Below are 24,521 nucleotides of genomic sequence, written 5' to 3'. Positions count from 1 at the left end.
AAGAGATATATATATATATATATTTTTTTTTTTAAATTTATTTATTTATTTTTGTTTGTTTGTAGTGAACAATACTCGATCTTTCTTTATGAGGTTGTGATGTATTCTTAGGAAATGTTGAGACCTTGGTTGTGGAATTTCCTTTTCTACATTACACAGAGGCCTCTAGACCATGATGATGATCACAGCTTTATGTTTAATGTGAAGAGGTTTCGCTTTGTGCAGCTTTGCAAGGCCATAAAACCTTTACACCACTAGCTTCGTATGCAACAGTCTGACAATGAGGATATATACGTATACGGCCTGTACAGCAGCAGGTAAATTAGTGGGTTCATAGCAGTTTTTACAGGTAGTTAGATGCATATGTTGCTTACTAAATAATAGTAAATGCCAATGTCATTGTTGTTAGACCCACTACTCTGTACATAACATTGTCCTACACCAGTATTAATGATCTTGCGCTTGCCATGCACTTCGTAGTTGTGCTGTCTTGGAAGTGATATGTAAATGTAACTCTGCTCTAGTAAGAAAGGTGACCAGGGTGCTCATTCAGACATCAAGCTAATTGGTTTAATTAATGGGAAGGAGTGCATGTCTCAGAGTGTCTAATGTAGTGTAATTCTGTAAAGCACTGCTTTGGCCAGTCCTGATGTATAACTCTGTAACATCAATGCCGCGTTACCTCGAGACCAAAAGGTCGTACAATCCTGTCTGTGAGTGAACCTAATAAGCTTTGTAAACATGCGCTCCATCTCTGCAACTGGACTTTCCAGACTCTATGCCACTGTTTTACAGATACATAAAAACAGTACACCCCCAACAGCCTCTGCTCCTAAGCCCCCTGCAGTTTTAATGTAATGGGCTGCGTTAAAATGCATTCTGTCAGATGTTTCTTGTTGCTGCTGCTGCTCTGGTAATAGCATCTTCTTTAACATACAGATTGAGGTTCATAACAGATTGCAAGCTCCACCTCCGCCTTTGCATAAATGCATGCTCTGCAGGATGTGCGTGCTCAGGGTGCCATCATAAAACTGGGGGTATTGTTATCATCCAGTCTCAATCAAAACATGTTCTGGCACAGTCTCCCTCAGCGTGGATTTCTCTCGCTCAATGAGCCCTGCCTTTGGAGTGGCCTGTGTAGGTTCTGAAGCCAGGTTGTGTAATGCCCACCACCCACTCAATAGCTGCTGCCCGCTGATATGCTGCTACTCAGGGAGATCACTTAAGCGCACAAGCAGTAGATGGCCAGAACGAATTGTTTCTCACTCTAGATAATGTACTCCCACCTGCTCTTCTGATGTGGGTTTTGGTTCTCACCTCGTTTTTGTGTGTTGTGTGACAAGAGGGAGGGAGGCAAAGCATGTCTGTAGGTGTACTGGAGCAGAGCGATGGGTGGATTGTGTGTTTGCCGTGATTAAGCAGAGCCCTGAGCTGGAGGAGTCAGCCGTTGTAGCTCCTCTGTTTGATTTGCATCAGCCGGCGTCATCCGCGCTCAAAGAGACGAGGTGACTAGGATTCACAGCAAACCGTCGTGCTGGGTCCCTTTGGCCAGTAATTGAACTTTCGCCATCGCTGTGTCACCCCGCTGTTTTCTTTGCCAGCAAGTGACAGCTTTCCAAAAGGTCAGCTGGAGGTGCAGTCCTCCCACACATGTTGTATTTGACGTGTACTTCAGGTGAAATCGCAGCCCTCACTTCGCTGGACTGACTCCCGCAGCACTGACTTTCAGAAACACATGAATGCTGTTAATTTCTCTGTGAAAACAGGGAGATTTTAAAAGCTCCTGACAGAAATCACTGGATTTTCACAATAATTGCTCTCTTGGTGGTCATCCCTTCAGACCGTACTGTGCTCCAGTGCAGCGTTTAATGTGAATGAGCAGTTGTCTTATAGAGGAGACCGTTGCCTGTTACATCCGTGTCTCTCTGCACAATAGATGTGTTGCTCTGTTGCCATTGGTGATTGGTGGTCCTTTATCAGGTCTGCAGCAGCTTAGGTACATATTTTTTTTCTTCAGTGACATAAGCTGCTGTAGCTCTAAGTATTTAATTCCATTTAGATTTCTCCTTAGCAATAACCAACATCACATACTCGTCTTGAAAAAGATAAGTAGATAAGATTCACAGTGGCCATTTGGCTACAAATAGCTACAAAGGCTGCTTTTATTTGATTTCTTCTATGAATTAAAAAAAAAACAGATCAGTTGCTTTAATGAGTGCTTGTTTGTGCAATTATACAGTTTTAAATTCAATGAATCATCTAAAATAAGTAAAATTAAATATTAGCTCATACGCTTGTAGTCAAGAAGTAGAAACAAAAATGACAAAGCTGAAAAGCACAGATGTTTATATAAAGTATATAAAACAGAGGCACAGCTATTTACTGATAACATTCTCACTGATTTCTATGTATGTGGTCAGGGTGTGTCTTATGCACACTATACCTTATTATCATTGTTATCATTTGACTTTCATCCATAGCAACTTACAGGTGAGGTACAAGGCAAGGAAAAAAAAATCTTAAGTCAAGTAGAAAAACATTAAAGAAAAGTTCTATAGGAAGAACTATTTCTGTTTCATGAGTCACAAGGTGCAGCACACGGTATAGGTGATTTAAAGAGAATAATGGTGCAGCCAAGGAGTGGTGAACCAGATCAGATCAGTAAATAGCATTAATAATACAGTAGCTACAGCCTGAGTTCTGTTTGTTCTGTCACCGTTTGAGTCATTTTCATCTATTTAAAACAAATTTCCAGCATCATTACAAATTAATTTTAACAGAGATTCATATTTGTAGTAGACTTGGCCCTAATACAAAAGCGAGTAAGTACATCTTTAGAAATTGGGCACATCTAACGGGACTCCAGACTTTTCTTTTTTTTTTCTTCTTTTCTTTTTTAAGTTGGTCCCCGCTGTGGATTTAAACAGACATACATTGTGGTTTTCATACAAGACAAATGCTAAAGCAGAGGTTTACGATACAGTCAAGGAGAGCTGATTCTCAGATTTGCCTCACGAGGCTCGTAACTTGAGATAATTGCTCTCCAGCGCTGTCCTCCAGCGCCGCGCTAATTGGGTATCTCTTTGAAAGATTTTTTTTTTTTCTTCTCAGGCTCTTATTGTAATTCTTGCTGCTAGATACAGTTTATAAAGCCACAAACGGCCTCGTGAGAAGAAAGCCAGTGTCCTTTTTCAAATTAGATTTCAGTCTTTTCACCATGTTGTTAATCACTTAATAAGCTGATTGCTTGCAGAAGAGATGAATTGTGGCAATTTCGATGCCATCTTCATCGTCGCTATCACTGCGATAGCGTTCACAGTGAATATTGCTGATTGATATCTGCGTGTTGTCTGTTTATTACAGCTCTTAGGTGAAGAAAGAAGACTTTTCAAACTTGGCTACTGAAACGGAGAGACTTTTAAATCAGAAAAACATACGTTTGTTGGTGCTGCTTCGCTGTTTTGATCACGCTGGCTGTATGGATGAACCCAGATGCAATGAAAATCTGTATATTTGAATAAATGGGCACACTTTGTACTATTAGACACCATTAGACAGCCTGGAACGCACTGTAGCAACAGGTTTTAACCATTCAGTGTGTTTCCATCTGTTTGGCACGTCAATTTTTATTCATAGAAATATGCTCCAAGGCATATCTTGGAGGGGTGCTATCAAAGGATTTTGTGACCCACACTTGTGTTCAGTCAATCAGAAACTGAGAGGACAGTGGGCAAAGACAAAATGAATTGGTATCTTCATCTTCTGACTGACTGAACACATCTGATCCAAGCAATCAACAGTAGGGCAGGACGGGGAGAGCTGTAAAACAAGCAGGGCAGTGGCCCTCGGGGACCAGAGTTGCCTACCCCTGATTCAAATTAAGTGATGGTGGGGGGTGGGAGCCATGTTCTTTGGGATTTTCTGTTTGTAATTGCCATGACAAACCACATTTGTGATCACACTTCGGTTTGAAAGTACATGTTCAAGAATGCGCACGGCTGAGAGCCATCCAGTGGTTACAGCCAATAAACTTTTAGTGTGTTTGGCAGGGGATAGGTGTGTTCAGAGTAAATCTCACAGGCCAATGAAACACCTCAAGGCTGAAAAGAAGCTGAAAGAGGCAATAAAAAATAAAAAGAGAGGCATGACAATTCAAACTGAAGCCAGTTCTTAGTTACTGAAAAAAATTATTATATCAGAAAATAAACAAATTAGGAGAAATGTGGTGAACTACTAGATAAAACCTGTTCAGCTCTTGGCGTCTGATGGCAAATAATGAAATAACCAAATATAAGGTGGTGGTGTTAGAGAGATTTTCATCCTTTCTTCCTCTCTCTGCTTCATCCCAGTGTGTGGAGACATCCATGGGCAGTTCTTTGACCTGATGAAACTGTTTGAAGTAGGAGGATCACCAGCATCCACGCGCTACCTTTTCCTGGGGGACTACGTTGACAGAGGGTATTTCAGTATTGAAGTGAGTCTTGGTATTTTTTTTTTTTGTTGTTGTTGTTTTTGTTTTTTTTTGTCCTCACCAGGGCCTAATCAAGTGTGACACACGCCATGTGCCCAGCTAAAGCTGTGTTATTAATAGCTTTCTTTGAGCATAGATTGAATCAGGCTGCAGTTACTGGAGTCGCAAAAGGCTTTTGTAATAACTCCAAATGTAGATCTGATAGCAAATTACACGATGTAGCTCAGGGTTATGTAGAGATAGTGTGAAGCAAAATACATATATTTAATCTGGACTGCCATCTCGTCGTGTGAAGCATTATACTGTTATTAATAAAACATATTTTAATGGAGGGTGTTGAACAGGTCCTGTGATGGTTCCTGTGAATGTCTGTCATCTCTGCATGAATATTTCATTATAGGCAGACGCGCTTATGTTTGCCACTCTTTGAACATGACAATGTCTGACTTGACGGTGTGTGTTTTGTTTTTCTTTTTTAAAGATGAAACGCTAACTGTTACCCCTTTTTTGTTCTTCTTTGTTTCAGTGTGTGCTGTACTTGTGGGCCTTAAAGATCCTTTATCCCAAAACACTGTTTTTGCTGCGCGGGAATCATGAATGTAGACATTTAACAGAGTATTTCACATTTAAGCAGGAATGTAAGTAATGCTTTTACACTTCCTTTATTTTACTTTTGATCTAAATTGAGGCTCCGTCTGCAGGGCTCTGTACAGTCTGGATGGAGAATGGAGTTTTTCTTTCTAAAAACTGTTTATTATCCATCCAATTCAGTCACCGACCTCAAACGCTTACTTAAATGTGCCCTCTGGGCTCCTACAGGATCCAGTCATATGTTTGACCTTTTTGATATTTACACATGTCAGAACTATTACTGTTGGACTTGGAGTGAAGAGAAAAATAAAAAAAAACACAAAAGTGCTGTGAAAATTGTGCTGTTTTTAAAATGTGGATGGGAAGTTTTTTGGCACCTTGGGAAACTTTTCCATCCCAGACTAGCGCACCGGCCCAATGTATGAGAGCAGTGTTGTTTGACTTGGCATTCTCTCCTTTCCCTGCCCTGTTTCCCCCCATGACAGGTAGAATTAAGTATTCAGAGAGGGTGTATGACGCATGTATGGACGCCTTCGACTGTCTTCCACTGGCTGCACTTATGAACCAGCAGTTCCTGTGTGTACACGGAGGACTGTCTCCAGAAATCACAAATCTTGACGACATCAGGAAAGTATGTGTCCGATTTGAGGCTGCGTTCTCTGTAATTTCATAAAACTGCCGTCTGCGTATATTTAACAGCAGGTGGCCGTTAACGGCTTTCAAAATACAGATCATTTGTTGTAAATTGGAGATTCCTGTCCACATGTATTTCCTGCATTCATTCAAAGTTAAGGAGTGAATGAACTAAATTCTTTGCTGTGATGTGGGGGCACTTGCGATGCATGAAGTGATTCTCCCGGATCAGTCTCGAATGCTGCTGGAGACTCGGACGCAGGGGATTGTAAGCACCGACCCCGGTCCTTCCTCTGATTAAAAAATGTTGAAGAGTCGGATCCTGCTTTCAAACTAATTCAATAATTCCAAATGGATTTTGTGGTTGCAATCAGAGGGCATGCATAATAGAATTTGCTCTATTGATGTGTCCATCATGCTACCCATCCAGTAATCCACAAGCTTTTGTTCAAGAAGGAGCTATCCTCGGCTGAAAGAAAAGTCATTCATGTTCATTGCTGCAAAAGAATGGCTACCATTGAGTATTTCATGCCTTCAAGAAAAAAAAAAGATGAGCAATGCTTTTAACATGTAATTTTTACTGTGTATTGTAAAGTTTTAATTTGTTGGAGTCGTTTAAGTTATTTATGATCATCTCCAAACATGGTTTCCCCAGAAGAAACTAAATATTTTCTCTACAGTACTATGCAGACTTCATTTGTGTGTTTCGTTTTTTTCACATTTTCGTCCACAGTTAGACAGATTCAAAGAGCCTCCGGCATACGGACCGATGTGTGATCTGCTGTGGTCCGACCCCCTGGAAGACTTTGGGAACGAGAAGAGCCAGGAGCATTTCACACACAACACAGTGCGAGGCTGTTCCTACTTCTACAGGTGAGTTGTTGTCTCTTACAATCACAGGCGTCTGATATTTTTCACTTTATCAATGTTACACCCTGATGATTAATAATATATTCTATGCAACAGCTTAAATATTTAACATCTAGTAACTTAAATTAGTTACTTTAGTAACTTTATTTGAAGAGGCTGTTATTCTAATTGGGTGCTTTGACTACTTTTAGGAAAAATAAATCATCTGTTGATAAGTTGTGGCTGTACCATCTGTGGAAACATTACTACTAGAGATTTAAACATTTTCCAAGACAGAATATTTGGGCATAAAGACAGGTAATCATCAACAAATGAAAAGGGGGAAAAATAACCATCAACTTGTCAAAGAGATGATAAATCAAAACACCGTCTTGCCAAGTTTCCGTTTCTCATCTCTTCATTCTCTTACCCCTGCAATTCCTCAACTGTGAGGAGGAGAGCGGTTTTGAGAACATGGCGTGCATTAGAGCAGTCCCAGAGACTCCTCGTCAGGTCGTCGCAAGTATTTATGTAACCCACATTACCTTCAATTGAGCTGGCTAACTGCACAAACAGAGGAACTGCTTGGAGCAGACAGCTCGCACTGTCACAAAATGTAATGAACTGGCACATTACCACGAGGCACAGTCCTGTGTCTAAATGTGTTCGGCGCTTCCTGCGCTCATTACGACCTGAGCAATACTCACTTGGCTCTGGCGCGCCTGGGGCAAGCCAGTAGACGTAGTCAGAAATGTCCTGAGGCGCCTGATATGCATTTTCTCCTTTAGACTTTCTTTTATGAAATGGCAGGTGTTTCATAACTACTGACTTAATAGTATTTTAATGTCCTTGCGTAGAATTGAACTCCCAGCACTGCTGTTGTGGATTTGCGAGGGGATATTTTGGCTTATCCTTTGCATTTTTTTGTTAGTTTATGTGAGCCATTAAACGGCAGATCCCCAACCGGTTCTGTGTTAAAATAACATTTGCCTACTAAAGTTGTCACCAGTGACGAGAGCCCGAACTGAAATGTAAAGCATGTGACCTTTTCTGCCTCAAACAACTGTTTTGACTGGCGCATATTTGTGTAGTACCAGCATCCCCAGTTGACCTTCCGCCATTTGGTCAAAATTCCTCTGGAGTCTTGTTTTCATCAGTGTCCTCCACTTCATCTGCCCAGGACACGGTCGCTAATTGGCATCACACTGGCATTCAGGATTTATGAGACAGTTTAAGCCACACCGAGAGAGAGGGCAATTCGTCATCAACCCTCCCTTAAAACCATCACTGTTTTTGTTGCTTCTGTCTTGCAGCAACCAATATTTTCCCTCTGAGCTAAAGGCACAATCGTAACCTCCTTACACAGGAGTGATATTATGCATGCTTCACATATGGTTGCTTTCATTTCAGCATCCGTTCAACATATATTAATGAGCCTAAGTTTGTTTTAGTTTTTTTTTTTTTAACATTTTTTATCATAGGTGTTAATTCAGCGTACTGATAAATAAACCTCGAAGCTTCATTTTTAAAGTGACACGTTGATTGCACACAAGGAAGTCATTTCTTGCGCAACTCTTCATGTTGTCAAAGGAGCTCATTAACATCTGTGCCCTGTTGTTGGACAGATGGGAAACGCTGTACACTCAAAATGCAAACTGCCAAAAACAAAAAAACAAAGCAGGCCAAAATGTATCTTGTCTACCAAATGACTCCATATGGCCTTGTATTTACATCTGCTGCAAGAAATCAAGTGAGAAATAAAACATTTATTCCTAATTTCTTCTCCTTCCAACAAAAAAAACAAACTAATTGCATAGTTAATTTCCTCTCTGTGACCGCTCCCTTCTTTTTACATCCCTCCAAGCAGATGTTTGATGTGTGTTCCCACGTCTATATGCTCCAACACTGTTAATGAACCTTTTCTAACTCCTTCAATTCCAGTTTCCCGTGATGGATTTTCACACAGTTTGAATTAAAAAATGATTTACCTCTGCGCCAGGCGTGGTATCTGATACGCTTGCATACAAAAACAAGCCAGTCAAATAAAGTTAATTAACTGATCTAACCCTTCATAACAAGCCTGCCCCAAAGGACTTTACATTAGGAAATGCAATAAAGCTGCCACAGTAGTGTGCTCTACATCAAACCTGACCGAAATTTCACAACAGCTTAGCACAGTTATCGCGAAACCTCAACAGTGTGTTTTGGTGATTACAGAGGAGGAGTCTGGTTTTATGGCGCAGCTGTTCCTGAAAAATAAAATCCCCTTATGCTACCGCTGTAAGATCGAGGGCCTAAATGTATACTTTGGTTCTGATTGCAGCATGTGGGTGTTTTTTTTCTTTTTTTTACTGTTGTGCTCTGATTTTGCAGAGGCGTTGAGCCAGGATTATAGAACTTAGCACAAATCAGAGCCTGTGTTTTGAACAAGACCGTCACACTGCTTTACTGAATCACACTGGTTTGGATATTGGCAGTTGTTTATGAGACAAAAAAAAGCATTATCACTGATCCACAGGTATCAGTATGCAGAGGGAAAGACATTTGATATTACACATTATGACGGTGTTAGTAGTCTACCGTTACTGTTAGTAGCAGTAGATTCATCTTTTTATCTGTCTGCATACAACACGCTGAGAGATTCCCCAGTATTTCATCCTTGTTGCAGCAACAGCTTTAAAGTGACTGTTATGTTAATCAGGCAAAACTCTGCGAAGTTTAACCTGCTGTTATTGGAAAGAAATCCTCCCAGATTCACCAGGTTTTTTTAAATGTAATGCAAAAATGTCACTCATTCATTCATTTATTAAACAGCATCCCACAATTCACAAATCCCAACCTCCAATGGGGTTAAAATCATGTTTTGCACAAGCAGCTCTCAAAAGTATTATTGAAATATGGAAATGCTGTTTTAATAGCAACATAGAAAAATGTTTTTTATTGTGAGAACAGGACATTTCCAGTGAAAGCCATTGTATGAGGCTGGAAGCTCGTATAATGGGAACCCTAACTTAAAGTTTGATAGTTGGCTGTAAGGTTTTTTCTTCTGTATAAAACCTGCTCTAAAACTCCCCAGAAATAATTTCCCCCTTGAAGAAACCGTCTGCTATGAATCATGTGTCACCCTTGACATTTTTTTTCATTCTAAAAGAAAAAGCCCCATTTGAAAGAATAACACCTCTCCGAGTGTGACGGCTTGTTTAAATGTTAAACATATTATGGGTTATTATTTAGAACGTGAGTCATCATACCTTTGCACGCAAAGATGTTGGCTTTTGGGAAATTTAAGAGCCTATTTTAAATTTCAGGTAGAAGCTACAATTGATATGAAAGCCTTCATTTAAAGCCAACCTTTTGAGGCAATATTACATTTTATTAGCCACCGTTGGTTATAGAACAGATTCAGCTCAAACCCTGTGTTTTATATCCACTGTTTCTTTGAGCACAATCAATAACACCCATGACTTATTTAGTTATTTTTATTGATTGGTCTTCTTGGTTTTTTTTTATGTATTAGTAAACTAAATGTTTGTCTCATTATTCAACAGCTACCCTGCAGTCTGTGACTTTCTACAACACAATAACTTATTATCTATCATCCGGGCCCATGAAGCGCAGGATGCTGGGTGAGTGTTGTGGCATTTTGTCTTCTCCCATCACACTGTCACACAGTAGAGTGATTCAGACCAGGGTATTAAATGAAAAGCTTCCTGGGTGCGCTGGGAGTTTGCTTAAGCCTATCTGGAGAGCAGGTTGTGTGCAGTCTGAACTTTGAGGGAAGTCATGTTAATCCAGGAAATAAAAATGACTCGCGCAGGAGGGCTGTGTTGGCCAGATGTGATGTGAAATATGATTCATACACATCTTGTCAAGACATCTGGTTTTAAAACAATTTAATTGTGAGATTTTGCTGTTACTGTATGTTATTTACACTACTGTTCAAAAGTTTGGGGTCACATACAAAGCAATCTAGGACAGAAAGCCTTGCAAATGAGAGAAAGCTTATTCAGCCTGGGAAACATTTACTAGAAGAATTTTAGAGGACACATGGGAAGGAGTTATGACGTATACGAACCTCTTTGTTTTGTTTTCAGCACATTTTGCTCCAATTCACAGTAGAACATAAAGAGCCCAAATTTACTAAAGGTTTGCTTTTACCAAATCATGTGCAAACTTGAAAACGCCTGAAAAAAACAAAGATGTAGGAGAAATTAAAGAATGCATCGAAACACATTTTTTTGTACGTTATTACATATGGAATGACGTAAGAAAAGAAAATATAAGCATATCATCCAGGCTGATGCTAGTCACCAGCTGGAGCAATGCAAAATTGTTTCTGCAAAGCTTCTTTGCATTTACTCGCGTTTTGGGTCATTGCAGTGTATTGATGCTGCTGCGATCTGCCAAAGTAGCTTGTCATGTGTGTTTCTGCACAGTCAGGACACAGTGAGTAAGGCCAAACTTGGCTTTAATGCAGATGCTGGTTTCCCATGAGTTACAGGAGCAATTGACTATACAAATGCAACATGTTTGTGACTCCATTGGTGTCACAACCAACATTGTGACCCTGGGTCTGTACATGATTCATTCATTCTGAGGAACAGCTTCTCTTTTTTTTTTCAATGTTTGGAGGTGGCCGCTTTAAGGTGAGTCATTCTAAGATTTGTAAAATCATGACTTGCATTTGGTCACTCTCCAAACTCTCCATGGTGGACACCACAGAAACAAGCAAAGCCCCTGTTTACATAAGACCTCCACTATGTTTACACCTGTTATCGATCACACTGTTTTTCTTAGTAGATCACCCACCAAACGCCCACCGATGAAATGGTACCAAAGTTTCAGGTGGCTTTAAGCTGAGAAATTGGGCAAGGCTGGCAGCAAGGCTTTTTTTGTCTGGTCATCCCTGCCAGATGAAAACCAGCCATTTACAGCTCCATCCTCCATGCGCCATCCTCTGGTCCTTCATCGGTGCAGATAATTCATCCATTTTATTAGAGAGACATTGTCTCAGCGAGTATTTCTCAGCTTTTCTCCCCAGCTCTGGATGTTTTACAATTATGGTAGCACAGCTGAAAGCATGGAAGCAAGGAACTTCTTGAAACCCCAAACTTTTGAATGGTAGTTTACCACACATAGATACATCAATGCCTGCACTGACAACTACACAGCACTTTGTTTTGTTTTTCCTTCATGAGAAATGTAGGCAGAACTCCCCTGAATTTCTAGCTTAGTCGCTGGAAAACCTCTTTGAAAAGTTTAGTTTATAAAACGGCAGGTGGGTGGATGTGTCAAGCTGATCTCCTTCTAAGAGAGGTTAAGGCAGTGGGAGGCATAGCACACAGTTGTTTACCATTGCGCTTCCCCATCACCATCACATGGGACACCTCACTACATCTGAGATGAGGTTACTGCCCCAAGCCACCTTAGACCCATGTAAAAATGTTATTTCGTTTTATTTATGGTTGTTTTTTTTTCCTCAGTCGCTACCTTTTTTTAAAATCCCTGAAAATAGCTTCTCCAAGGTGTGATGCAGCAAATACTCGAGCTTCTGTTCCGTTTTATGTGTCCAAACATAGCACAAACATTTTTTGAGAAGTCACTGTAGTTGGGTTCAGCGTAGTACTACTTAAGAGCGAGTTATACCTGCAACTCAGGGATTTACTCTCCTGAGGCTATGCCGAGTTTCCCCTCTTTGCTAATGCATCAACTTCCAAGACAATTACAGTTACAATGGAAACATTAGGCCATAAACACTGTCACAGCTAATCATATCCTAAGGGTTGAATGCCAATGAAATGTTGTAATGTGTACTAATCCTTTCTTCAACTTTGGACATTTTAACAGATATCGCATGTACAGAAAGAGTCAGACCACTGGCTTCCCATCCCTTATTACCATCTTCTCGGCACCCAACTATCTAGATGTCTACAACAACAAAGGTAAGGAGAAGCAGTATGTTACTACAAAGCTTCAGTGGCTTATAACACAAATACAACATCACAGTTACAGACGTGTGGTTGGAGAGTTACACCTCAAATGTACTCTAATTGAGAACATTATAAATAGCTTCATTGTATTTAGGATTTAGTCAACTTTTGCCTGAGAATAATGATTTAGGGGGCTGTAAAGGGTCCTCAAATCATTTTATTCAAGGGATGAACCGCATTCTGGCATATATGTGCCACAGTACACAGTATTTGGTGTGGTGTTGTACTTTTTCTGTAACAAAAATTCCAGATTTTGTTTAGGTCTAGTCAGGGATGGAGCTGGTGTGCAGGTACGGGTTCACTTGGCACTTGATGGCACCCTATGCTGCGCATCAGTACCCACACAACAGCACAGGCCTGCCTTTGTGTTATGAGTCAGCACTTTTCCTGGGAGAACAGACAGCATCGCTTTGGCTGTGAGGGCATGTTAAAGATGAGGGCGGTGGTGGGCAAACCACAGGAAATGGAAATGGGAAGAGAAGCGCGATGGTGCTGGTGCACACTGTTTTGTGATCAAATGCCACAACAGAGCTTCACACTGTAGTGCTGCTTGTGCGAGGGCATTACATAAGAGAGTGAGGGCTGTCATTTTTTGGTTTTTCTTTTGGCCCATTTGCAGGTATGATTTCTTTGATTTCGAATTAGGTTGTAATTGTTTTTGCTCTTTTTCCCATGAGTTCCCTCCATGCCACCTTGTCCGTGAAATAACAAAACGGCGAGCCAGAGCCTGTGTGGTTTGTTGTTTATTATTAGGACCCTATTTTTTCCATGCCAACTAATCTTCCTGGGGCTCAGAGTCAACACGACACAATAGAGACTAATAAACAACGTAATGTCAGTTGTTTTTAGTTTTGGCAACCAATTGCCTATCGAATCATTTTGCAATTTGCAGGCTCAGTATGAAACAGTCAGAGTATCTGCAATGATCTGGACTTCACCCCTGTCTTAATGGTGATGACTATAGCTCATCTACTTAGAAAGAAAACCACTTCTATGTTTTTAGAAGTGACTTGATTTCGACCCACAGATACATGTTCTTTATTTCTCTCATCATTCATTGTCTGCTTGAAGTCACTGAGCTAAATTTGTCTCAAAGTGACAAGATCTTTGTCTAAAAATGCAAATATAATAGAAAAAACCCAAGCAAAGAAGCATCCCTCAAGCTAAAGGTCTTGTCAGCTATTTAATGCCAAAGCTCTGAAAGCTTCAACACGTGTTGATTATGTAATCATCATCTTTTGCTTTATCAATCATCTTCTTGAACAGGAGCAAGCATAGGTAACTAATACAGCCCTGGCAGTGCTGTTGATGCTCGTCTAATCCGTCATGTGGGTGGAGTTCACTGGTAGCACCAAAGCTTCTGTAATGAATCTGTCTGCTCTTAGCTTCTTGTTGGATCTCAGGGCCCACTGAGCAAGTCCCCTGATTGATGGCCAATCGAGTGGGCACATAAATCTTAAAGGAGAGGGAAGAGGCATCAGCAGGTCCCATCAATCTAGAGTTGGGGGTAGGCCGGATTAACCAATGAAAGCTCTCCATGTGGGGGAGAATTGCACCTCCCATCAGAGGGGAGTGGGTGGGGAATTTCTATGAGATAACACAAACAGGAAAGGAAAACCTCCTCCGCTTGAAGTCAATCGAAATTATCGCTGAGTCAGGATAATCAACACGTGAAAAATGCTCATGGTGTGAGTCCAGCCTCGAGATGCCACCCGTCCCTCTTTTTATCTCTCAAGTCAAACTGTTGGTTTTGCAGTGAGTGTCAGGCGCTGACCAGCTGTCCATCACATCACACCTCTGACCCCTGCTCCCCCTTCGACGAAAGCAGAAAGTGGCACATGCGTTTGATTTGACAGAGAAGCTGTGTAAAATAAAAAAAAGAAAAACACAGCAGCAGTGATTTAGCAGTTTTCCCTGTTTGGATCCCGGAGTGACTGCAGAAGAGTGAGAGATGCAGAGGAGGGAGGAGGGGGCCGTTGTTGGCAGCTGCTTGCGGTTTTGTATTAATGGAACGTTTTCTGCTGCATCACTATTGACCGGTCCGGAAAGCCAACTGAATCCTAATGGTTCTGGTGCTTAGATGGAATAAAAGCTAAATGAGAGCGATGTTACCAGCACCGTTAATCTCTTAGCTCACTCCCAAGACAGTAAAGCAGTAGTCGGTTTAGCTCCGTCACACCTGTTAAGGCTTATATAACCAAATTAAAGCCTAATTTCTTCCCTGTGTTATTGTTTCATGATGTGGTGGAATGGGAACGACGGGTTTGTTGAAGCAGAAACTCTAATGATTGGGGGGAGGAAAAAAAAAAGCTGCTGTCAAGTCAAGAGAATCGTGAAATCACCCTGGTTCACTCACAGGTCAAAATAGATAGATTGCTTTTTACTTCTTCTTTTTTTATTTCCCGCCTGCAGTGGTGTGCTGATTGGTAGGGAGCCGAGATGGGTGATTTGAGGAGAAGGGAAATGGAGTGGCATGATTGGCTCCTGGCCCTGCCACTGGAATAAATAGCAGGATGGAAGCTAGGGCAGCGATGACGCCACCGCAGCAGGGAGTTTTTCCCTCGTTGTCGAGAGTGCCAGCGAGAAGAGTATCCCTGGCTGCAGATGCCCACCCATCTGTTATCACTGTGGTCATTACTGGGCTTCCCTTCAGTTTGCTTTAAACATAGGCGAGTTACAGAACTTTTCCTGCTGCATCAAACCAGATAAACGAGAAACATATTGAGCTGCAGAACAGGTTCTTCTTGTTCTTCCAGGCCAACTGGGATCTAAACCATATTAGAGTATAGTTATCAGGTAGGACTCTTTGGTGAGGATCCATGTGTAGATATATAGGGACTTAAAATACCTTTGAATTCATTTTTTATTATAATATGTAATAAAGCAGCAGGTATTTTAGGTAGCAAGGCAAAAACTAGAAAGGTCTAGGTTCCCTGCCATGCTGTTGACGCCTTCACTTATCTTGTACCATGCTGCATTGAATGATTTGTCATGTGTGAATTAATACACACTCATGAGCTACAATAACTCCCTTTCACTATATTGGAAAAAAAAACACATTGATAAATGCAGAAGTATTGATGGTGGGAGTGCAATAGGCTCAGATTTGATTTTCAGGAATCAATATGACCCACATTGAACCCTCCTGTGTCTTCTAAATAAGAAACCAGTTCTAATTCAGAACTGAGACTCGACTCCTAAACCCGTCTTCTGGGGATCTACTGATCTTGTTAATTTCTTGATTAGAAGTCAACATCTACATGCATGTTTTATTTCATCTTCCATGCACACACGTCTGACATTAAATGGAAGAGGAGCTCTGAATTTAATTGACTGTGACGGTCTGAGTGGCTGGTGTGGAATACTGACCCAGAGGAACATGATACAAGAGGCCTCAGAGACAGATATGCAGTCAGCATTAAGTGTCGGGACAGGACAGCGGGAATCTCCCCCTGATCTCAAAACAGACTTAACAGTCCTCGTTACCGGGGAAATCGGCGTGAGGCACTCCCTTATGAATATTTAATGAGCAGGTGTCGCTTCACGGTATCTGTGTTACCGTGGCAGCGGGCCTTGGCCTCAGGTACCCTGTTAACCACCGTCGGAGCAGCAGAGACACCTAGTGGCTGTCATGCAGTGGTAAATTTGGCTGCGGAGTTCAACGCAGAACTCACAGCTGGTCGCCACGAGGGCAGTGTCCTGCCACTGATCGACAAATAACTTTGCATATAATTGCAATTAGTATGCTGATCTGATCACTGGGAACTCATTTGCTGCTCCTGACACCGATGCAATGCTCGCACCCAGACCTCGGCGAGCACGTCTGTTGAGCGGGGGGGTGGTTGTTGGGTGTTTCTGTTCCTTTAAAGGGAATCCGATTTGAAAGAGCAGCGGCAGGGGAGCTGACCTCCTCCCCCGCTCTGCCTTTTTTCCCCCTCTGGGCTTCCATGACTGCATTCAATCAAGTGCCTCGACGATGTTTATGCTGTATGTGATGTTTATGCAATGGCTGCCCACGCGCGCTTTCATGCACGCCAACGCACATGCATTAACACCCACAGGCCTGTCTAAGTGGAGTGTGTCAGCCTAATACTATGCTTTTCTTATTGGACTGGATAGCAGTGTTTTGTTGATCTTGATAACAATGTCACATTAATTATTTAGTATATGGATGTTCCGCTGCAGGAGATTTGTCTCTGTGTGTTGGAGAACGTGCGTACGATCATCTTTGCTGCTTGGAGAGGCGATAGCAGTGGGATATAAGGCTTTGCAATACTTCAGGGACCACTTGGATAGCATAGTTACTGCACTATATGCATTATCATGCCTCACTGATTCCACACTCATAGAGGCAAACCCCGGCCTAGCAGGATATTTTTCTGACCAGATTTGTGGTGCCTCCAAGGTTATAGCTGCTTGAGATGCCAGGTTTGATGACTTGCTATTCCCGACCCTGACAGAGGCCAAGGCAGGAAAGTCCCCCACGGTGACCCAGCCTTGGTGTCCGCTTTCCCCATATCTTGATGAAGAGTCTCTCTCTCTCTCATGTGTGAGAGAGGCTGCGGCCTCTATATACAGCATGGATATATTTATGTTTGGCGGCTCTCATGTTTTTCTCAGCACCCAAGTTCACACCGTGCCTTAATCATGGGTGAGGTCACATGGGGCATGCCATGGTTAGTGTTTGGGACGTGGTTGCTATGTCCGCAGTGCTCAGAGACCATGTGATTAGGATAAAACAGAATGTAAAATAAGGTGATTTTACCATATGTGTTTTAATAATGCAGAAATATGACTTGTAACTTGTGTAATTTATTTAATTATAAAATTGTACACATTGTGGTCTTTGTGTTTTTTGGTATTTGTATGTATTTTAAAGGACTAGTTTAGGGGAATAAGCTCATTTACTTTGATGCTGAGACTTATCCGTCTGTTAAATGTGCCACAGCTAGCTGCTGGTTAGCTTAACCTAGTATTTAGTATTGGAAACAGGGATTTCTTGACGTTATGCTGCGTATATATATTGATATACAGTATTCGAGGCAGCACATCAGTAGAATTAAGGAAACACATTTTCAAAGACTACTGCACTGTTCGTCCACCAGCCTGGAGGCTCCAATTTGAGGCTTTTCTAATCACCTTCATGTGGTGTTCATTACTATTACAAGCTTGGCCCCCTCATTACCTAACCTCCCTTTCCCTGTCTGCCCCCCCCCCCTCTCCCCTTCTTACCACATATTGACGCTTTTCTGTTAACTAATTAAAAGTGCTCACACTCAAAGAGCCCCAAACGCTGAGCCATGTGTTTCTTTGACATTATTCTGTTTTTCATGAATGCAATCCTGCAACTGACAGCCATGTTCTGCTAACTGGGGGCCGTAATCAATACGCAGAGGAAATGTTCCAGAGGGGGGCAAACGGTTATTGATTTTTTTCCCCTTCCCTCTATACGCTGGCTACCTTCATCTTGGTGCTTGTGCATTTTTTTAAGCTGTAATTCCATTTGCAATTTTCCATTTATATTAGTCTTTCTGTCAGAGCAAGAGATTGACAAATGCAAATTTTAGTTTTTTACACCTTAAATGTTATTTATTTATTTTATCTTTGTGTGGGTAGATTAATACTGGCTCCTTTTTTCACTGTTGCCGCCAGAGGTTGACTGATGGCGTCTGACAACATCTTGATTTCCATCCAGACTTCAGTCTTGGTGTTAATAACAGTTTTCTCCTCAATCTTAGGTTTTTTTCACCTGCAGCTAATGAATCATTAGCTAGAAATAATACATGGGAAAAAAAACACAGCAAGAACTTTCTTTTATGTAAACTTTGTGTCGGCAATGCTGCGTTTAAAAGTTTAGGAAGAAGAGACCATCTACAGGAGAGAATACTATTTTAGTTTAAAGAAGAAACCTTTATTTACTAGTAAAAAATATCTTCGTCCTCTATTTCATGATCATTTTATTTCTAAAACAATTGTTTTCACTGTGGTCGGGGGGTTTACATTTCTTTTGGTGTTGCTTGTCCTTTCAGATGTGATGTTCTCCAACAACCTTTCTTGTTTCTTGGCACTACAGGCTGAGTACTTTGTGGGCTGCTCTCCTCTGACTAATGAAAGCCTTCATACAGAATGTACCTCAGTACGATCTGCTGAAGCCATACATTATGTGCAAATGGTGGTTAGGAACAGGATGCGGGCCGGTAATGGACCGAGACTTTGAGAGTTTGATTTGTTTTTTGTTTTTGTTCTTAGTTTCTTCTGTTTTGGACTCAAAACCTGATTTGGAGACTGCTTGAAGTTGTATTGGTGTCGATTATATGAAGAAGTGTTTCTAATGTATTGGTCAACCTATTGACCATTAATGAGGGGCTCAGAACATTTATTATATGCCTCTTTACACACGTGGACATAGTTGTCTTTTCTTTCTCTGTGCAGCGGCGGTGCTGAAGTACGAGAACAACGTCATGAACATCCGACAGTTCAACTGCTCACCTCACCCCTACTGGCTGCCCAACTTCATGGACGTTTTCACCTGGTCTCTACCCTTTGTCGGCGAGAAGGGTGAGCATGTATACGCATGCACACTATGTTTTATTTAACATATGTGACACAAGAATATAATATGTATGAATATAAAACATAGCACAAATCACACAGTCAAATATACACACAACACAACCAATATCTTGAAGGGGGCAGTGATCTTACCACTAACTACACCATCCAGCTGCTCACTCTAGGAAGCCTGTTTTGGGTGTGACCCAATTGGTAGCAATGTTGAAAGATCACTGATGTAATCACTGCTTTCTGGGTGTGTGTGTTTGTGTGGCTTTGTATCTCTACTATCATCACATGACCCAGACATACGAGTAATCATTAATCGTCTTAACCTTTTTGTTTTTTGTTTTTTTGCAGTGACTGAGATGCTAGTGAACGTATTGAGCATCTGCTCCAACGATGAGCTGACGACTGATGAAGAGCTGGACGGTAAAAAAAAAAAAAAAAAAAAGATTCTCACTGCAGTTTGCCTCAACTCCACTAGAGGGAGTAATCTGCAAATAAGAGTGCCATTCACACACATTCACACACACTCAAAACCTCACATGCACATTGTTGGTATGTTTCCATATGCCATGGTTACTCAGCTCTATCTTCAGGACATACAATTTATATATATTCATATTTAAAATATTTTTTTCACGCCATTCTGAAACAGAGAGACAATCCAGAAATCAGTGAATCCTTCAGAAGTCTAAAAATATCTAGATTTAAGGGACAAAATGCCTTTAATCATATTGTTGGAGGTTTTGTTCTACTGCTTCACTTCGTGCTGCGCTGCACGTCCTTATGAGTTCAAACGTCACAGTAAGTCATTCATGCCTTTTATCCCCATATAGAGTAGTAGTGGCGAGTTAAAATCACCAGTTTGATCCCAGGTTACAGCTTATCTGCAGTGAGATGACCAGTTTCCTTCTGCTTGCCCCACCCTGAGCTGCTAAACAGGACATGATCTCACCAGCCTTTCCTCCTCTCTCCCTTTGTGTTTACTGATGCACATGAGTTGACTCTATAAACAACACCCACGGGTGGAGTGTCAGGATATCGCCAGACTTCAGCCACATGTGAAACATTTTAAGACATTTAAATGCTACAAGTTGAGTGAATTAAGGTTCAGATGATTGGCTAATAAATTTCATATAAATGTCCTATCATTGCAGTAACTGGAAAATAAACCTCCTAACTTCTGATATTTAATTGACATTACTGTACTAATAAGCACATATTGATTTGGACAGTGGCTCACTTCATACAGTATAGTGTCTAAAACAATTAGCCGTCCTTTAACATCTCATTTTCCTCAGACTCATTCACTTGGTTCTTTATTTTCTGTTTCCCTGCTCACTTTCACTTATGTTTCTCCTCTTAAGCTCATTTCTTTTTTTTTCTACTTTAGTTCTTGCAGCCATCTCCACTCTCATATATGTTATTAATTTTCACTATGTTGACATTTGGATTGTTCCTTCCTTTGACTTTCTCACCCATGGTTTTCTTGCCCTGCTCTTTTTCTGCTATTGTTTCCATGGTTTCCAGTTGCCATTATGTTGATATTTTCAAACCTCACTTCTTCACAGTCTTGTTTCTCTCTCTCTCTCTCTCTCTGTCTGTCATGCTGTCACTACCTTGGTTTTGCCTCATCTAATTTCTCTTTTCTATGTTTTCCAGAGTTTTGTGTTCAAGGCATCGCTTTTCTTTACACTCGTGCTTTCTTGAGTCTTATTTCACCATGTTGACCACCCCCCTCCCCTCTCTCTTCGCCGCGTCCTCTTTCATTCTACAGCCATTCACTGATTTTTCTGTCCTTTCTCTTGTCTTCTCGTCGGGGGGTGTTTCATGAGAAGGACAGCTAATATATCCCCCCAAAAAAGGTACAAACACTAGCTATAGCGGTGTGTGTAGCGGTAGACAGACTAGTCCAGTGCTTGCTCTCTGCATTTCAACTGTAGTCTGTCAACTAATGTCACTGTTTAAAGCTCTCTAACATGTGCTGCTGTTGCTTTAAATGAAGTTGTTCTCCAAAAAAATAAATGTCTGTATTGTTACAGTTACATGCTCCTGCTTCAGCCAAGGGCGAGTCTGACACATCAACAAAAAACTATTCAGAGAAAGGTTATTCCCATTAGCCAAATCAATGTATGTGTTGTAAAGAATTGGTGCTACTGCAGGGGATCAATCATCTGGATAAACATATTTTGAAGTAAAAATGATTTATGTAGCTGAGGATGACAGAAAGACTGTCAGCTTTTTCCTTTACTCATCCTATCACCGCACATCATCTTCATTTCCATCCTTCATACCCATGCATTTTCCGAACAGGCTCCCTTGGGCCTCGAAACTGTTATTCTGCAAAAGGGGGTCTATTAAAACAAAGTCTTGTTTTCCAGTCCAGGAAAAATCCTGTTTGAGTCTCCGCAGTGAAAAACACAGGAACGTTCAATTGGAGTCATCCAACGTGCTGAAAAGACATGTTTGGATGAGCAACAGGCATCGTGTAGTTCAAGCGTTTAAAATTAAAACTACCTGGGCAAAGCGTGTATGTTAGCGTTATAATAGCAGCATGAATGCACTGAATACTGAGAATCACTCAGTTGTTGTGATGTGTGGAAGGATTCAAACTACTTTGTATAATTTAAACTTCAGGCTTCAGTAACCACATTGTGTTTGCATCGTGTTCTTCTGATGCACCTCTGGATAAAACTACTAGTCCGACAAATATGCTCTGTCTTAGCACATTTACTAAATGTTATGGTAGTAAAAAAAAAAAATGAAACAACCACGCAGGTAATGCAGTTCCACACAACAAGGTTTTATGCACACTAGTCACACTTCATATGTCCTTTCCAGGTGCCACAGCTTCTGCTCGTAAGGAGGTCATCCGCAACAAGATCCGTGCCATTGGCAAGATGGCCAGAGTATTCTCTGTGCTCAGGTATGCAAACCAGAAAACCTCCAGTACGTGTTTGTGTCCCGTTACCTTAAATGCTACTTCGTTTAGCATTTTTTTTACCTCACTGATGTCTGTGTTGGTATTTCAGAGAGGAGAGTGAGAGCGTGCTGACGCTGAAGGGACTCACCCCAACAGGCATGCTACCAAGCGGAGTGCTGTCTGGTGGAAAAGAAAAGCTGCAGAATGGTAAGACTGACACCAAATACCCGGAGTGCCCCATCTACTGCCTCCAGAAGGGATTCTCACATAGACACATATTCCTCTTACGCAGCAAAACCCTGAATGAAGTGCTAACTCAGTGTTTAGGGAATAGTGTGGATACAGACGCCTTCACTTTTCCCCCCAGTGATGGTCCTAGAATTTCAAATTGCTTCCTTAAAATGATAGTGTAAGAGAAGTTGAATGTTTCTTCTTAGTACCTGCTACAGTATGTTTAGTTAAATACTACAGCAGCTGCCCTATGTAGTTTGTTTTTAGCTTTAATGTAGTTTAAAATTTGGTTTCACCCTGGATAAATGACTATAAATATCAAGTTGTATTTAGCATAGAGTCCCCTGTTCCCAACCAATGTAAAATACATTCAGCAGATTTTTTTTTGTCCCTATGTCTTCTCAAATGTATCTACCTTTGATGTCCCTGTTAATACCCTGTCTTCTCATTCCCGTCGCTTTCTGTATTCCCCTGGCTTTATCTCAAATATTACCTGTATCTTTTTCTTTCTCCTTTCTCCCTAGAAACTGCAGGTATAATCGGTTGTGCAAGTATTCTGTTGTGTTTCTTTTTCTTTTCTTTCTTTTCTGTGATACGAGTTTAGAGCTCAGTTCACCCTCTCATGTTGAATTCCAAACACTCCCTTAATTAGTTTAACAAGCTGCTGCAGCGAGGAAGTGAGTGCTTTTTTTTTTTCAAATGCCTTTCCAAACACTGCAAAGTTACTTGAACTTGTGTCAGAAAAGGTCACTTTTTTTTGATCCAAAGTTCACGGCTAGTTGTGGACCTCGGCAGCGCTCTCTGTCATGACAGATGTGGGACTCGCTGGGATTCTGTGAAATTGGAATTGAAACAACCAGCTGTGAATGAAAGGGGGGGTGGTCGCTGTCTGCCTTTTCATTCACGAAATAAAACAGAAATCCACGTAACGTCTCTCTCCTCACACAGGTTCTCGCCAAAACAACAGCTACAGCTTTTCTGTATACACATTGTTCTCAACGAAATATCACATTCTGTAAAGAGACTTTTTCTTAAATTTATATGAATAAATAATGTGTAACATTACACAGTAGTATCCACCTCAGTACGGATGGCCAGTTAAAAGCGAATGCCTCTTGGTTTTGACTTTAAAAGATTAAATTGACTTGATTTTGGAGGACGTAGGTAGCTGCACACCGCAGGAGAGTTAACAGACAGATCATGATTTGTAAACCCCCTGTGGGGAAAGAAATGACCAAACAAATGAAATAACATCTAACCATAAATCTACAGAACACATATAATAAAAGTGAGTAGTAGACATCTTTGTATCTTTTGGCTCCAGATTAACTGTAGTTTTGGAGCATTTGTAGTACATTCAGAGTTCTGCTAAAAAAGCACCATACACAACATATTTTAACGGATAACAAATCATTGTACTGTATTGCCCTCTCCCATATTAAATACATCATTCCAACATTCAGGCTGGAAAAAGTATGTGACTACTAATGACCTCAACAACAGCTTAAAGATTAAAAGTTTAAGTTACTAAGCTTGCTTAAACAAAAAAAAAAAAGGGATCATATGAAAACATGTTGCCTGGAAAGCATTACAAAGTGATTTCAAGCAGTTAAGATATTCATCAGTCCACAGTTAGGAAAACACAAAGACCAAGGCAGGAGATGACGGAGGAAGCTACTGCTCTCCCAAAAACACCAGTGTGTGTCTGAAGTTTTCCACATAAATCACTTTGCAAAAATAGTTTTATTAACCTGATAAAACTTAAGTTGAATTATTCAGTATGAACATGAACCTTAATCGAAGTGTTCATGTTGAATGTCTACTGGGCATGTTCAGTAATTGTTTAAGCACATCGTGTTCATTTATACTTTGTGACTTTTGCAGATGAATATGGAAAAACAGGTGTTTACATACTTTTTCTTGCCCCTGTGTGGGAATAAGGAAGCCTGGTCTTTGTTTTGAAGTCTTTGAAATAGCAGATGACACTAATGAAGAGAACCCCAGTGGAGGCAGAGTGATGTTCAGAGATTCCTGTTGCAACATTAGTAGAATCACATTGCTTTCCTTTTCTAGGTACACTCGAGTGTGCTTCTACTGTAATGTTGGCTCCATCCACTTTGTCCGTTGCTATTGTTGCCTTTTATTTATTTATTTCTTTTCCTCATCCTCGTGGCGACATAGTCTGTAGTCTTTAATGGCGTAAAGCCGCTACTTTGCTGTCACCTTCTGCCTCATCTATGTCTTTGTGTAAACCCGAGTGACACAGTCGCACTAT

General features: G+C 41.0%; 1 protein-coding gene across 2 annotated transcripts in view; it reads left to right on the top strand.

Annotated features, from left to right (window-relative positions):
- The window catches only part of LOC113157298 (serine/threonine-protein phosphatase 2B catalytic subunit alpha isoform), a 58,078-nt gene that overhangs the window by 27,799 nt on the left and 5,758 nt on the right, over window positions 1-24,521 (top strand). The window contains exons 3-13 of one of the 2 annotated variants that reach the window (XM_026352697.1): window positions 4,350-4,474; window positions 4,998-5,109; window positions 5,548-5,693; window positions 6,429-6,568; window positions 10,093-10,170; window positions 12,392-12,486; window positions 18,967-19,092; window positions 19,447-19,518; window positions 21,934-22,018; window positions 22,125-22,222; window positions 22,771-22,779. In XM_026352697.1, the coding sequence (XP_026208482.1) occupies window positions 4,350-4,474; window positions 4,998-5,109; window positions 5,548-5,693; window positions 6,429-6,568; window positions 10,093-10,170; window positions 12,392-12,486; window positions 18,967-19,092; window positions 19,447-19,518; window positions 21,934-22,018; window positions 22,125-22,222; window positions 22,771-22,779 (1,086 nt within the window). The remainder of the gene's footprint in view (window positions 1-4,349; window positions 4,475-4,997; window positions 5,110-5,547; window positions 5,694-6,428; window positions 6,569-10,092; window positions 10,171-12,391; window positions 12,487-18,966; window positions 19,093-19,446; window positions 19,519-21,933; window positions 22,019-22,124; window positions 22,223-22,770; window positions 22,780-24,521) is intronic. The other variant, XM_026352696.1, reaches the window with a different exon arrangement.

Source organism: Anabas testudineus, chromosome 18 (assembly GCF_900324465.2).
Source record: "Anabas testudineus chromosome 18, fAnaTes1.2, whole genome shotgun sequence".
Taxonomy (NCBI): Eukaryota; Metazoa; Chordata; class Actinopteri; order Anabantiformes; family Anabantidae; genus Anabas; species Anabas testudineus.
This window is presented reverse-complemented; position numbering and strand designations above follow the sequence as displayed.